The following is a 15,805-nucleotide window of genomic DNA, read 5'->3' on the forward strand; positions in this document are numbered from 1 at the left end:
GATAGATATATCGACCAATGGAATCGAATAGAGTGCTCAGATATAGACCCTCTCATCTATGGACATTTGATCTTTGATAAGGCAGTCAAGCCAACTCACCTGGGACAGAACAGTCTCTTCAATAAATTGTGCCTAGAGAACTGGATATCCATATGCAAAAGAATGAAAGAAGACCCATATCTCACACCCTATACAAAAGTTAACTCAAAATGGATCAAAGATCTAAACATTAGGTCTAAGACCATAAAACAGTTAGAGGAAAATGTTGGCAGATATCTTATGAAACTTACAATTGGAGGCGGTTTTATGGACCTTAAACCTAAAGCAAGAACACTGAAGAAGGAAATAAATAAATGGTTGTTCCTCAAAATTAAACACTTTTGTGCATCAAAGAACTTCATCAAGAAAGTAGAAAGACAGCCTACACAATGGGAGACAATATTTGGAAATGACATATCAGATAAAGGTCTAGTATCCAGAATTTATAAAGAGATTGTTCAACTCAACAACAAAAAGACAGCCAACCCAATTACAAAATGGGAAAAAGACTTGAACAGACACCTACCAGAAGAGGAAATACAAATGGCCAAAAGGCACATGAAGAGATGCTCAATGTCCCTGGCCATTAGAGAAATGCAAATCAAAACCAAAATGAGATATCATCTCACACCCACCAGAATGGCCATTATCAACAAAACAGAAAATGACTAGTGCTGGAGAGGATGAGGAGAAAGAGGCACACTTATCCACTGTTGGTGGGAATGTCAAATGGTGCAACCACTGTGGAAGGCAGTTTGGCGGTTCCTCAAAAAGCTGAATATAGAATTGCCATATGACCCAGCAATACCATTGCTGGGTATCTACTCAAAGGACAAACTGACATTTGCACACCAGTGTTTATAGCAGCGTTATTTACAATTGCAAAGAGATGGAAACAGCCAAAATGTCCATCAACAGAAGAGTGGCTAAACAAACTGTGGTATATACATATGATGGAATATTATGCAGCTTTAAGACAGGATAAACTTATGAAGCATGTAATAACATGGATGGAACTAGAGAACAATATGCTGAGTGAGTCTAGTCAAAAACTAAAGGACAAATACTGTATGGTCCCACTGATGTGAACCGACATTCGAGAATAAACTTGGATTATGTCATTGGTAACAGAGTCCAGCAGGAGATAGAAACAGGGTAAGATAATGGGTAATTGGAGCTGAAGGCATACAGACTGTGCAACAGGACTAGATACAAAAACTCAAAAATGGACAGCACAATAATACCTAATTGTAAAGTAATCATGTTAAAACACTGAATGAAGCTGCATCTGAGCTATAGGTTTTTTTTTTGTCTGTCTGTTTGTTTGTTTGTCTTTTTTTCTTTTTCTTTTCCTTTTCTTTTTTTTTTTACTATTATTATTATTTTTGTTTTTTTCTCTATATTAACATTCTATGTCTTTTTCTGTTGTTTTGCTAGTTCTTTTCCTAAATCGATGCAAATGTACTAAGAAATGATGATCATGCATCTATGTGATGATGTTAAGAATTACTGATTGCATATGTAGAATGGAATGATTTCTAAATGTTGTGTTAATTTCTTTTTTTTTCTTCAATTAATAAAAAAAAAAAAACCTTAAAAAAAAAGAGAGAATGAAAGTTGAAGCTGGGATTATGAGAAGAAAGTTAGCAAAAAGTGGAAATAGGTAATAGGGTGCAAGAGAGAAAATTAAAGATTGTGGAATCCTGTGATGGGCACAACCTTAAAATACTGAAGAAAGAGGGAAAATCAACTTCAGATTTAATGAGGACAAGGCCTCTCTTCCATCCAATTTCAGAGAGACTTTTGGGAGGAATCAAGTGAAGAATGGGGTAATGAAGAGAGGGGTAAGAACCAGGGCTAGTGCGTGTCCTGTCCAGTAGCTCAGCCATCCCCACAACCTGATACAGTCTATCTTGGTCTTACCTGAACTGGGCTCTCCTGGGCATTCTTTCTCTATCATCCATGGTTCTTCTCCTTTTTCCAACTGGGAAACCACGCTAGGTTTGGAAAGTTGATACCCTGCTTGTGAAGTAAAAAAAGGAGTATGACACTCTGTTAAAATGACAATGTTTTCTTCGATTATTTGTTTGCTCTTAGTGAGTGGTTTTTAATCATCTGAGTAACCTGCCTAAATGACAAAGATTCTAAGTCTTATCAGATCAATATACTTATTGAGGTGTGTGTTGACCATCTCCTTCCTTACTGTTTTAGACAATGTCTCCTCACTCTAAAAAAAAATGACATCTTTTTAAAATCATGTTAACTCCTCTATTTATTTGTCACCTTGATTAAATAAAGAACCAAAAAAGTAATAATAATAGGACAGGTACATGAGAACTCTGGATTTTCTTCAAGATTTTACTGTAAACTTACAACTCTTTTAATAGAAAAGTATCTTACTTGGGAACACAAACAAACAAACAAAAAGAAATATAAATGTTTACACTGAGGTCTAAACAGCACCACTAGGATTTAGTTCCACTCCTCCAGTATTCAGGGCCTCTGGAAATGGAAAGGAGTACCACAACATGGCTTCCTATTTTTAGCTCTACAAAATAAAGCTGTTCCTCTAAGGAAGTAGAACCAGGTATGTCCTGGCTTGGTTTTAAAGGAAGAAAGCATGTAAAAACCTAAGGCTAAGCTTCAGGAAATCTAACCCCATTTAATGACTTAAAAATAATGAGTTGCCCGTAATGGGCAGGTCTGTGGTTATATGGATAGCCCATTCTTACCCACTGACACCAGGTTCCTATAGTTTTCCAGCATCACCTCTCGGTACAGATTCTGGTGAGCAGGGGCCAATCTCCCCCACTCCTCCTGGGTGAAATCCACAGATATGTCCTCGAAGGTCAGCAGTTCCTAGAATATCAAATAGGTTCCTTTTCAGCTAGAGACCATTTCCACCAAAGTCCAAAGAGTTCTGACAGTATTCTAGGTTCTGAGAGGTTCTAGATTAGTTTTACCAGGAGCCGCCTCTGGCTGTATTTGAAGATTCTCCGGAAATTGCCAAAAATAAATAAATACATAGAAGGGCAGATGGTCATAAGTGCCTTAGGGGAAAAAAATGAAGCAGGAGGAAGGGAGTAAGGAAAGCCAAAGTGAGGGCAGGCAGGCTCTTTTATGGAGGGTGGTTAGGGAAGGCCTCTCTGGAAGGGTGATATTTGAGTTTAATAAAGGTAGATTGCCATGTGGGAATTTGAGGGGACAGCATTCTCAGCAGGTACAGAGGACTTGAGGTCAGAGTTTTCTTGGCTTGTTTGAGGAGTGGAAGATGAACAGCATGGCTGGAGGCAGAGCAGTTAAGGGGAGAGTAGAAAATGAGATTAGAGACAATGGAGTGAGAAGAGAAAGCCTTTTTTTTTTTTATTACTCAGCACATATTGTCACAAAGATGTGTGCATCTCGCTGAGCTTGAATTTTGGAGCCTTGCTGGAGTTTAATCCAAAGATAAACAAAATGGTCTGAAACAATTGCTTAATTCTTTCTTGGTTCAAATACTGCAAAGATAATAGAGATCAGTCCTGCAGCAGTTGTGGTGGGAAATTTGCATAGAGCTAATAAGAAGTAAACTCAATCAAATTAAAGCTGCATCATGGCCAGAGATGAGCCACAGCTTTAGGGGGATGTGGATAATTAGCCCCTCATCTTAGCCACCAGACAGAGGAAAGGGCTCAGAGTCTCTTGGAAATAAACAGGACAAAACATGAAAATATACATTTTATCTTCTACTGTACTTTTATATGCAAATCTGAACTACAGCAAAAATTATTATGCATATGAAGGAGGAAAATGTAACCTATAATCAACAAAATAAATATCGACAGAATGAGACCTATAGATTACCCAATCATTGGAATTAGCAGACAAGGAATTTAAAATAACTATTAAAAATATGTATTAAAAATTTAGAATGACTATGTATAGATGGTAAAGAAATGGGATAATTCAGGAAGAGATATTGAAATTTAAAAAAAAAGAACTCAGTGGAAATTATACAGCTTAAAAATACAATATCTTAAAAGTTCACTGGATGGGTTTAAAAGTAGATTAAATCCTGCTGAAGATAGAAGACTGGAGAGAAGAACATATAGACTAGTCAATAGATATTACCCAAAATGAGACAACAAGTCGTCTAATATAGTAATTAGAATCCCAGAAGGAGACAAGAAAATGAGCAGAAAAAATATCTGAAGAAATAAGGCTGAAATTTTCCAAATTTGATGGAAAAATCAAACCATAAATGTAAGAAACTCAGTAAACCCTAAAAAAAAGTAAAGACAAAGAAAACTACCCAAAGCACACAGTAAAACTGCTCAAAGCCAAGGAAAAAGAGAAGATATTGAAACCAGCCAAAGGAAAGCAGGAAGGGTGGGGGACAAAGAAAAGTTGGGACAAAAATAAAACAAACAAGAAGACACTATAATAGACCACTTTTAATCACGTACAGAAACAACTGTAAGAATTACAGCTAGGGTGACATCATCAATATGGGAACATAAATAGTGACTGAAAATCTCTCCCCAGGGATTCAACAACAACAAAAAGGACAATTCTGAAATTTTCAGAGCTCTGAAGGATGATATAGACTGGAGAAGGTCCCTGAAGGTGCTGAATTGAAGAGAGAGGTAAATATGAGGTAGGAGACCTCCATACCGGAATGGATAGTCCTCTCCCTTCCCCCTCACTTGGTCTCTCTCTCTCTCTCTCTCTCACACACACACACACACACACACACACACACACACGAGTGAGGCACAGAAACAGCAGCTGTGATCCCTTCCACTGGGGATACTGAATAAAAATTTTCTCACAGCAGTGAGACACAGCCCCACCGTTTGGAGACCCAGGGGAGAGGGTAGAGCATCTGAAGACGCAGGTCAGTGAGAAAGAATCTGAGAAAACGGGGACACAGTCTGTATCTCCAGTCCCAGGTCTGAAAGTCCTTCCCCCTCCCTAAAGGAAACAGTAGCCTGCAGTCTGATCCCTGCCTGGTGGTCAGCCCAATACTGGTCAGTTGGGGGAGTACTCTGCCACAAATAAAAAGGGGTACAGCCCCACACCAAGCCACATTTTGGACAGGAATGTGAGGGCAAGGGAAACCCAAAGTTATCACACAGTGCCATCTGCTGGAAAGAACAGGAAATGCAAGGGAATTGAAAGGCAGATACTTTCAGTGCCACTGGGACTCATCTAGACCTCCAGTACAGGAGTCTGCCCCGTGCTGGCTGAGAAATATGGACAACCCAACTGTTAGAACAACAGCCTCAGACAAACAGGTCTTGAGAGCCAGCAAAGAAAAGTGAGATGGGGAGCCAGCAGCCTTGTTTCACCTACAAACAGAGAACTTGTAGTGGTGCCTAGTGCCTCTCCCACCCCCCATCTCTGAGGCAGGCCACGGAGGGCATCCAGTTTTGGGAACTGACCAGGGGCAGTACCAACAAGAACCAGAAAAACAAGAGCTGAAAAATTCTGACCAGTTAAACAGAAGCCATTCTAGAATAAGTTGAACTGAATGCCAAAGGACAGATAGAGAACAAAGCCAACCAACAAGAAAACCTCAGGTAAAGAGAGCGAAAACGACCTCTAGCATAAACTAATCAAGGAAACCAGGTGCCTCAACACAGCAAAATATCACAAGTCATGCCAGGAAAAATGAAGATATGGCCCAGCCAAAGGAATGAACTACACATTAAAGGAGATACAGGAGTTAAACAAACTAATTAATGTTAAAACAAACATGCTAAATCAATTCAAAATCAAATCAATGAGTTGAGGAAAGATATAACAAAAGACAACTGGACAGCTATAAAGAAAAACTTAAAAGCTTGAAAAAACAAATGACAGAACTTATGGGAATGAAAGGCACAACAGAAGAGATGAAAAACACAATGGTAACTTACAATAGCAAATTTGAAGAGGCACATGAAAGGATTAGTGAACTAGAGGACAGATCATCTGAAATCCTACACACAAAAGAACAGATAGGGAAAAGAATGGAAAAATATGAGCAAAGTCTCAGGGAATTAAATGATAACATGAAGTGCACAAATATACGTGTTATGGGGTGTCCCAGAAGAAAAAGAGAAGGGAAAAGGGGCAGAAAGAATAATGGAGGGAATAATCACTGAAAATTTCCCATCTCTTATGAAAAACATAAAATTACAGATCCAAGAAGCACAACATACCCCAAACAAAATAGATTAAAATAAACTTACTCCAAGACACTTACTAATCAGATTGTCAAATGTCAAAGACAAAGAGAATTCTGAAAGCAGTAAGAGAAAAGCAATCCATCACATACAGGGGAAGCTTGATAAGACTATGTGTAGATTTCTCAGTAGAAATCATGGAGGTGAGATAGAGTGATGTGATATATTTAAAAACTGCCAACCAAGAATTCTATATCCGGCAAAACTGTCCTTCAAAAATGAGGGAGAGTTTAAAATATTTTCAGACAGACACTGAGAGAATTTGAACAAGAGACCTGCTCTATAAGAAATACTAAAGTGAGCACTACAGGTAGATAAGAAAAGACAGGACATTGATTTGAGAGAAATTAGCCAGAAATAAAAGGACAAATACTGTGCGGTCTCACTAACATGAACTAACATTCATGAGTGAACTCTGAGAGTTAAAGTTCATAACACAGGTTATCAGGAGATAGAAAGAGGGCAGAGATTGGGCATTTGATGATGAAGGAGTATAGAATGTTCAACAGGACAGACTGTAAAGATTTAGAAAAGGACAGCACATACTATTTGATGGTAGCACAATACTGTGAGTACATTGAACAAAGCTGAGTGTGAGTATGATTGAAAGAGGAAGGCTAGGGACATGAAGGACACCAGAACAAGAGACAGAAGACAAAGAGTGGGACTGCATAACTCAGCGAAACCTCGAATGATTATATAGCAGGTGAATATATCTCAATAAAATTGCATTTAGGAAAAAGAGTTACAAATGACCTCATCAGAAATAATACAAGCTAAAAGATAATGGAACAATATCTTTAAAGGGCTTAAAAAATGGTCGATCTAAAATTCTATAGTTAGTAAAATATCCTTCAAATGGCAACATAAAGACACTTTCAGATAAACGAAAAATGAGAATCTGTCACCAGAACACTCATGCTACAAGAAATGCTAAAGGAAAATATTTAGGCAGAAGAGAAATGATACCAAATGAAAACCTGGCTTTAAAGGAAGGAACGAAGAGTGCCTGAATGGGTAAATATGTAAGTAAAAAGACTCATTTTTTCCTTTTCTTAATTTCTTTATAACACAATTGACTGTTTAAAACAAAAATTAGGACAATGTGTTGTAGGAATATAATATGTAAAGTAAAATGTATGATGGCAATAACACAAAGAACGGGAAGGAGAAAATGGAAGTACAATGTTGTAAGGTTTTCACATAATATGTGAAGTCATATAATATCAATTCAAGGTAACTTTGATATATTAATAATACATATTGTAATGGCTAGAGCAACCACTAAAAACAAATTCAAAAGCCATAGCTAAAAAGTAATTGGGGGACATAAAATGGAATATTAAAAAATGACACAATCCAAAGAAAGAGAAAAGGGAGGAACACAGAAACATAGATGGGAAAAGCAGTTACCAAAACAAGAATATACACCTAAACCCCACCATACCAATAATTACTTTAACTTAAAATGGACTAAACAAGATCCAGCTTTATTTAAGGTGGTCACACTTTAACTATAAAGACGCATATATATTAAAAATGAAAGGATGGAAAAGACTATATCATGCAAACAATAATTAAAAGAAAGCTGGAGTAGCTACATTAAACCACATAAATGGACTTCAGGAAAAGGAACATTACAAGGGATAAAGAGGGACACTGTATAATGATAAATGGGTCAATTCATTAAAAACATTAACAATCCTAAATGTTTATGCATCTAATAACAGAAATTCAAAATAAATAAATCAAAATTGACAGCCTGGAGAGATCTAGATAAAACCACAATTACAGGTAGAGATTTTAACACTCTTCTTTCAGTAATTGATACAAGCAGACAAAAACTCATCAAAGACAGATTTGAATAACACTATCAACTAACTTAATTGCCATTTATAGAACACTACATCTAACAACTGCAGAAAAATACATTTCTTTTAATCTAACTTTTTATTTTGAGATCATTATAGATTCATACGCAGTTGTACTGAATAACACAGAAAGATCCTATGTACTCCAAATGGTAAAAATCTCAAAAACATAGCATAGTATCACAATCCTTATATTGAAATTGAAAATACAGAACTTTTCCATCACCACAAAGGTCCTCTGAGTTGCCCTTTTATAACCACCATAACTTCCAGCCGCACCCATATCTTTAAACCCTGGCAACTGATGTGTCTTCAATTTCTATTTTTGTCATTTCAGGAATGTTATATTAGTGGAATCAAACAGCATATGACATTTGGGGATTGGCTTTTTTCATTCAGCATACTTCTACGGAGATTGATCCCATATTGTTGCATACATAAACAGTTTGTTCCTTTTTATTACTGGGTAGTATTCCATGTTCCACAGTTTTAAACCATTCATGCATTCAGGAATCTCTGAGTGTTTCCAGTTTTAGGCCATTAAAAACAAAGCTGCTATAAACATCCATGTATATAAAGGTTTTTGTGTGACCATAGTTTTCATTCTCTGGGACAGATGCCCAGGAATACAATTGTTGGGTTGTACGCTAGTTGTATGTCTAGATTTTTAAGAAACTGATAAACTTTTCCAGAATGGTTATACCATTCTAAATTCACACCAAAAATGTACGAGTGGTCATTTCTCTGCATCTTGCCAGCATGTGATATTGTCACTGTTCTTTTTACTTTAGCCATTCTAAGTTTTAATTTGCATTTTCCTACCGGCTAAATGAAAAATACACTTAAAAACTTATTTTTGAGCAATTGGAAATGGTATCATATTTTAAATTTAAATTTTGCTCTCCAGACATTCCTTGGAGTTTATTTTTGGGTGTTTTGTCTTGTAACCTGCAAACCTTGCTGAACTCACTGATTAATTCTGGGAGATTCTTCTATAGATTCTTTGGGATTTTGTGTATAGAAAAGCATGTCATCTGCAAATAGGGACAGTTTTATTTCTTTCCTATCTTTATGCCCTGTCCTCTTTCTCTTGTCTTTCTGGGACTCGGACAATAGGAACGCAGATCTTTTCTTATAGTCCCACAGTCCTTAAGGCTCTGTTTTTTTGTCTGTTTATTTGTTTTTCAGTCTATTTTCTCTCTGTTGTTCAGACTATGTAATTTCTATTTCTCTGTCTCCAAGTTCACAGATTCTTTCCTCTATCCCTTCCAATTCGCTATTGATTCTAGACACTGAGTTTTTATATCCATTATTGTATTTTTCCATACTAAAATTTCCATTTAGTTCTTATTTATACCTTCTATTTCCGGGGTGTTAATTTCTATTTTTCAAGTTACGTTTTTGATTGCTCGTGGAAGCATTTTTCTGATGGCTACTATAAAATCTGCCAGACAACTCTAAATTCTCTGCCATCTTGGTGTTGGTATCTACTGATGGTCCTTTTATTTCAGTTTCAGTTGGTTCTGGTTCTTGGTATAAAGAGGGGTTTTTCTACTGAAATCTGGAAATTTCATGTATTACATTATGAGATTTATTTGTATTTATCTGGGTTTTATGTAAACCTCTGTTTTAGTTGGCTTCCTCTGATACTATTCTGGCAGAGGAAGGAGTCACAGAAGCAGGGGAAGGAGTCACAGACTTATTATACCAAGTCTGTATACATTCCCATGCAGCCTCCACTGACAACCAAAGCAGGCGTGGGAGTTCCAGCTCCCAGAAGTCTCCATGGACACCTCCCAGGCTGGGAGGCAGAGAAATATTTCATTCCTGCGGCTCCCTACACGGCTTCACCAATAATCCTGTGGGTGGGGTAGGTTATAGCCTCATTCCTGCTGAACAGTGGTGAAAATCCTGACTCTTTACTACATCTCCTCTGATACCACTTGGCAGGGGTTTGGGCACCTCAGTACATCCTGGCAAGGGCAGAAGTCTTAGCTCCCCTCTCGACTTTTGCTAATGTGGATGGAGATGGGACTCGCTTTTTTCTGTGGTATTCAGCTAATATAGAGATATTCTTGTCTAAAAGTCTTTGGTCTTGCTAGGCTGACCCATTCCTGGTCCTTAACTAGAGAGAGCAGGCTTTTGTTGAGTTTTTTCGATCTGTCCGTTGGTGTTTCTGGGTTGCTAACTTCTTCAGCACCAAGTTTGGGAGACAAAAGGCAAATTCAGGTAACTCATCACTACAATGGTCCTTGGATCCCGAGTTCCCTAGCCTGCCTGCCTTTTTCTCTCTAACTTTGAAATCACACAAGAAATTAGAAAATAACGAAAATACACTATAAAATTTGTGGAGCACAGCTAAAGCCAAGTACAGAGAAGTAAATTTATAGCTGTAGATGCTTATCTTAGAAAAGAAGAAAGGCTAAAATCAATTATTTAAGCAAAGCACCTTTTGAAGCTAGAAAAAGAGAAAAACGAACCTAATGTAAGTAGAAAGGAAGAAACAATAAAGATAAGGATGGATATCAATGAACTAGAAAACAGACAAATAATAGATTAACAAAACCAGAAGTTGATTCTTTGAAAAGGTCAATACAACTGATAAACCTCAAGCATACTAATAAAGAAAAAAATAAAACCCCAAATTTATTGTATTTCTATATAGTAGCAATTACATATTTTAAAAATACTATTTATAATAGAATCAAAGAAACATAAAATTCTTGGGAATATATTTCTGAAAACTGTAAGACATTACTGAAAGAGAATTTAAAAGACCTAAATAAATGGAAAGATATACCATGTTCACTGATTGGAAGACTCACTGGCTTTAAGATACCCAATATCCCAAATATATAGATTCAATGCAATACCAATAAACCTTGGCATGCTTTTATTTGGTAGAAATTGACAATTTAATTCTAAAACGTATATGAAATGCAAAGGACCTAGAATAGTCAAAACACCTTGGAAAAAAAAAACCAATTTCAAGATTTACTAAACAGTTTTAGTCATCATAGCACTGTAGTATTGGTATAAGGATACCCAAATAGACCCATGGATTATAACTGAAAGCTCAGAAATTGATCCACACATATTCTGCTAATTGATTTTTTTCTACAAAGGTGTCAAAGCAATTCAATTAAGTAAGGCGAGTCTTTTCAACACAAGTGCTTGAACTACTGAACATAATATGTAAAAAAAAGAACCTTAATTTTTAGCTCACATAATACAAATATATTCATTGAAGATGTGTTTTAAAGCTACATGTAAAGGCTAAAACTATAGCTTCTAACATAAAAATAGGAGAATATCTTTGTGATCTTGGTGTTGGCAAATAATTCCTAACATAGGACACAAGAAACACCTACCTTAAAGGAAAAACTTGATAAATTAGACTTTGCACTTTATCAAAATTAAAAATTTTGTTCATCAAAAGACATCCTTAGAAAATAAATATTCATAATTCAAACATTTGGCAAAAGGCTATTGTACAGAATATATTAAGAACTTCCAAACCTCAATAATGAAAATCAAACGTTCCAATAAAATTTGGGCATGGACTTCTGAACAAATATTTCACAAAAGACGATATACAAGGGAAGGCCACGGTGGCTCAGCAGGCAAGAATGCTCGCCTGCCATGCCAGAGGACCCGGGTTTGACTCCCAGTGCCTGCCCATGCCAAAAAAAAAAAAAGAAGACATACAAATAGCAAATAAGCACATAAAAAAAGTGCTCAATATCTCTAGCCATCTGGGAAATGCAAGGAAATACAACTTTGCACATATTAGGATGGCAAAAATTAAAGAATGACAATACTAAATATTTGCGAGTACATAGAATAACTAGAACTCTCAAACACTGCTGGATAGAATGTAAAATGGTATAATTACTCTGGTAAACTGGTTAGCAATTTTTATAAAGTTAAATATATGTCTATCCAGCAATTCCACTCTTATGTATTTTTCCAAAAAAATAAAGAAAACATATATTAGCAAAATGACAAGAATTTTCATAACAGGTTTATTCATAATAATTAAAAACCTGAAACAATTTAATTTCCATTCACAGGAGAATGGATAAACAAACTGTAGTATATTCATACAATGGAATATAACTTGGCAATAAAACGTATGAACTGACAAATGCTACAACATGAATGAATCTCAAAAAATTTGTTAGAAGAAAGAAGTCAGCACAAAAGAACACATAATTATTCCATTCACATGCATTCAAGTACAGAAGAAACTAATCAGTGGTGATAAAATTCAGAATAGTGGTTCTGGTGGGGGGCGGTAATTGGAAAGGGGCATGAGAGAATTTTTTTTTTGTTTTTTTGCATGGGCAGGCTCCAGGAATCAACCTGGGTCTCCAGCTCAGCAGGGGAGAATTCTCACTAATGAGCCACCATTGCACTGCCCAGAAACTTTTTTTTAATGAGGGAATTTTTTGAGATGGTAAAAATGTTCTTCATTTTGATTTGGTTACATGCTGTATACTCATCCCAAAAAGTCGCTGAACTGTATACTTTCTTAAGAGCATTTTACTATATGTAAATTGTAGCTCAAAAAAAATATTAGATCCAATCCCAATGCTAAAAATCCCATCTGTTTTTTTTTTAACTTTTTTTCTCTATTATTGTTTTATTTCTTTTTCTGTTGTCTTTTTTTTTTTTTTACATTTTTTTTGGTTTACATGGGCAGGCACTGGGAATCAAACCCGGGTCCTCGGGCATGGCAGGCAAGCATTCTTACCTGCTGAGCCACCGTGGCCCTAAAAATCCCATCTGTTTTTGATAAACGTCAGGAAGGTAGGAATTTCAGACAAGTGAAATGTAGACAGACAGAACACTTTAAATAATGAAATAGACTATTTACATATTACCACAAATAAGTTTGAAATGCATTTCAAGCCTTGTAGGCAGATGTTAGCATCTGAATTTAACAGTTGAGAAGACTGTGATTATAACAGGTTAAAAAACTGCTCCAGTTATTCAAGCTGGCAAAGACCAGAGATAAGATCCAATCCTGTGCCATGTAATTTCAGAACCCAAGTTCCTATCACTGAAAACTCTTCTGTTCTCTAATAACGCCTCTTCTTTAACAGTCTTCCTTTCTATTTCTTCTATAGTTTTTCTTCCACCAAGCGGAGAGGATCACCCCATTTCTGATCTGTCGTAACTGCTCTCAGAGGGTCCTCCTCCCTTCCTACCCAGCCTGCCTGGTGTGCAAAATTGCATGGTCTGACCATTTCTTCTTTACTCACTTCTCCTCTGGATGCAAACTGACCTCTGCTCCCAAGGGCTATGATAGATGTACATCACTAAGAATGGCAGTGCTTTCTCCTCACTTAAATTTTTTTTTGAATATTTACTGAGGTTTATCTTAGTTCCCAAGTGGTATCTGTTAGTCTTTAGGGGATGGAACTATGTCGCTCATTCTGCTTTACAGAAATTAGCACAATATTCTATCTAGATGTTTGTTAGAAACATGAATTACATGGAGGGAGGCCTCTATGGGCAGGGAAACTGCCAACCAACTGAGGCCAATTTGGCTGTACAAGAGCAACTTGCATTGAGCTCCCTAGGTTGAATTTTGTTTGTTTCCTTTCCCTCAATATCCTGTCCCCCCGAAAAGGCAAGGTTATTGTATGGAGAACAATATCAAGAAAATGAGAGGAAACTCCAACTCACTTGGGATTCTGCTGTCAGGAGCCCAGGGGTCACTTCGTTCTTTAAACTTTCTCTCTGGATCACATCAGCATCCTGAGAAAGCAGAGCTGGAGAAGGAAGAGAGTCCTGATGTTTATATCTCCCCCAAATCGCCCAACACACCCCCAAGGAGGGACATTCCGAGGGACTCAAGAGCAGCCTGAAGCCTCACTAGATGAGAAGAGCGTGTGGTAAATTATTTTGGACTCTGATACTGCCCGTGTGATCAAAGCTAGCCTTCCCCAAAGCTCTACTCCCCATGTCCTCCCTATGAGCTCTTCTTACAACCCAACTCAGCACAAAAACCCTCAATGGCTCCCCGCTGCAGAGAAAGGAAAACATTATATTATGGACTTCAAGGCACTCTACAACCTGCCCAATGCATTTTGTCCCAACATTATCTTTCTCTAAACCACCATCCTTAACAAATGGAACACACACACACACACACACACACACAGCACATTCTTAGTCCTCAGTTATACTAGATATTCCACATTCCCTAATCCATTCTTGAAGGTACCCAATTCTGTATCATTTGTTCCCCAAATCTTCTACTAAAAAATACTTAGATAGCTATCAATTCAATGCTATCTGTTTTGTGAAATTTTCTCAGATAGGCACAATCAGAAGAAAGTTTTCTCTCCCTTGTATTCCAAAAGAACTTTCCCACAGCATTTTCTTAGCCTACCTTCTATTATTTTTATCTACTCCATCAATTGATAATTAGCATTAATGAAAATTATTCATTTTATCCATCTGTCAAAATGCTTAGCACAGTCCCTGACCCAGCTAGCATACAATGACGACTGGCTGAATTTGAAGTGTTAAAAGCATGAACTAAGAGACCACCTGAGGTAACATGAATTCCTCTGTCCATCTATCTGCTCCTGATCAGGCCACTGAGTAATGGGTCCCTTCATGAACCCACATATTTTAAGGTAAAATGACAGTAATCAGCATGTCCATTCTGTCAGGCCTCAGCATAAGGTGAAAAGAAAGCAATGATACTAGTGAAAAATATTGGGTTTAGGCTAAAATGATTGAAACCTGTGAAGGAAAAACTTTGGAGGGATTAAGGGGGGCAGAAACCTTTCACCTCCTCTGTCCCTGACTCACACACTCAGAAGCCACTGGTGAGGAACACCTTGTCATCTCTGTCTCCCGCCATGTCCTACGTAAGAGGCCGGGAGACAGCACCAGCCTAGAGGACATGACACAACGAGGTTTGCTGGCAGCCCAGCATTTTCTCCCGGAATTCACAAGCATGAACCCCAAAGACCTTCATTTCCCCAGTTTTCTCCCTAAAAGATCACTGCAAGGAATTATCTACTTATTTTTTTCACACAGAAGTGTGACCTCCTTCTTCCCTCTTTTTCCTCCTTCCCATCCATCAACCTAATTCTCACCTTCTCCTTCAAACATTTTAGTCACATCCTCCCACAGCGGGGCTCCCTCCTTGACCTTCTTCAGATGGTGCAGCTTCACCCAGGTGCCGGCCTCGGGGGGCAGGGTGATCAGGAGCTGCTGCAGCATGGTGGTACCGCACCCACAAGGCAGCGCACCCGACTGGGCTGGTCCACTCCAAGGAGGAAAATGCCGAGACCTCTGACGAGGGGCTTCACAGAAGTGTGGGCCTCCTCAGATCACACTTTCCTCCTGTCCTTGGGACTCTGGCTCGTCCCTGCGGCACCAAGACCTGGGAACTCCTAGAAAGGCGTGTGACTTCAACAAGTCTAGAAAACTGAGTCCCCTTTTAGATTAGATGCCATCTCCCTGGCAGAGCCGGTAGGGTACGTTTGAGTGCTTGCTTCTCCACTCTTCTACAGGAGCAACAGGCAGAAAAGGAGGGATCCAGAACTCCAGAATCTGCAGAAATAGATGTAAAACTGTAATGATACAAAAATGAAGATCAGGCATCAATGTAAGAATATATAACATGTTCTTGGATGTACTATCTCCCACTTAGATACA

General features: G+C 37.7%; 1 protein-coding gene across 6 annotated transcripts in view; it reads right to left on the minus strand.

Moving 5' to 3' along the window:
- ZFP69 (ZFP69 zinc finger protein) overlaps window positions 1–15,805 on the minus strand; it is a 36,493-nt gene that overhangs the window by 18,223 nt on the left and 2,465 nt on the right. For 4 of the 6 annotated variants that reach the window (XM_077150128.1, XM_077150126.1, XM_077150127.1 and 1 more), the window contains 4 exons: window positions 15,241–15,700; window positions 13,814–13,899; window positions 2,772–2,898; window positions 1,963–2,061 (listed from right to left, as the gene is read on the minus strand). In XM_077150128.1, coding sequence (XP_077006243.1) covers window positions 1,963–2,061; window positions 2,772–2,898; window positions 13,814–13,899; window positions 15,241–15,367 — 439 coding nt within the window. In that variant the 5' untranslated portion in view covers window positions 15,368–15,700. Of the gene's footprint in view, window positions 1–1,962; window positions 2,062–2,771; window positions 2,899–13,813; window positions 13,900–15,240; window positions 15,721–15,805 lie in introns of all 6 variants that reach the window. The other 2 variants (XM_077150130.1, XM_077150124.1) reach the window with 2 other exon arrangements.

Source organism: Tamandua tetradactyla, chromosome 2 (genome assembly GCF_023851605.1).
Source record: "Tamandua tetradactyla isolate mTamTet1 chromosome 2, mTamTet1.pri, whole genome shotgun sequence".
NCBI lineage: Eukaryota > Metazoa > Chordata > Mammalia > Pilosa > Myrmecophagidae > Tamandua > Tamandua tetradactyla.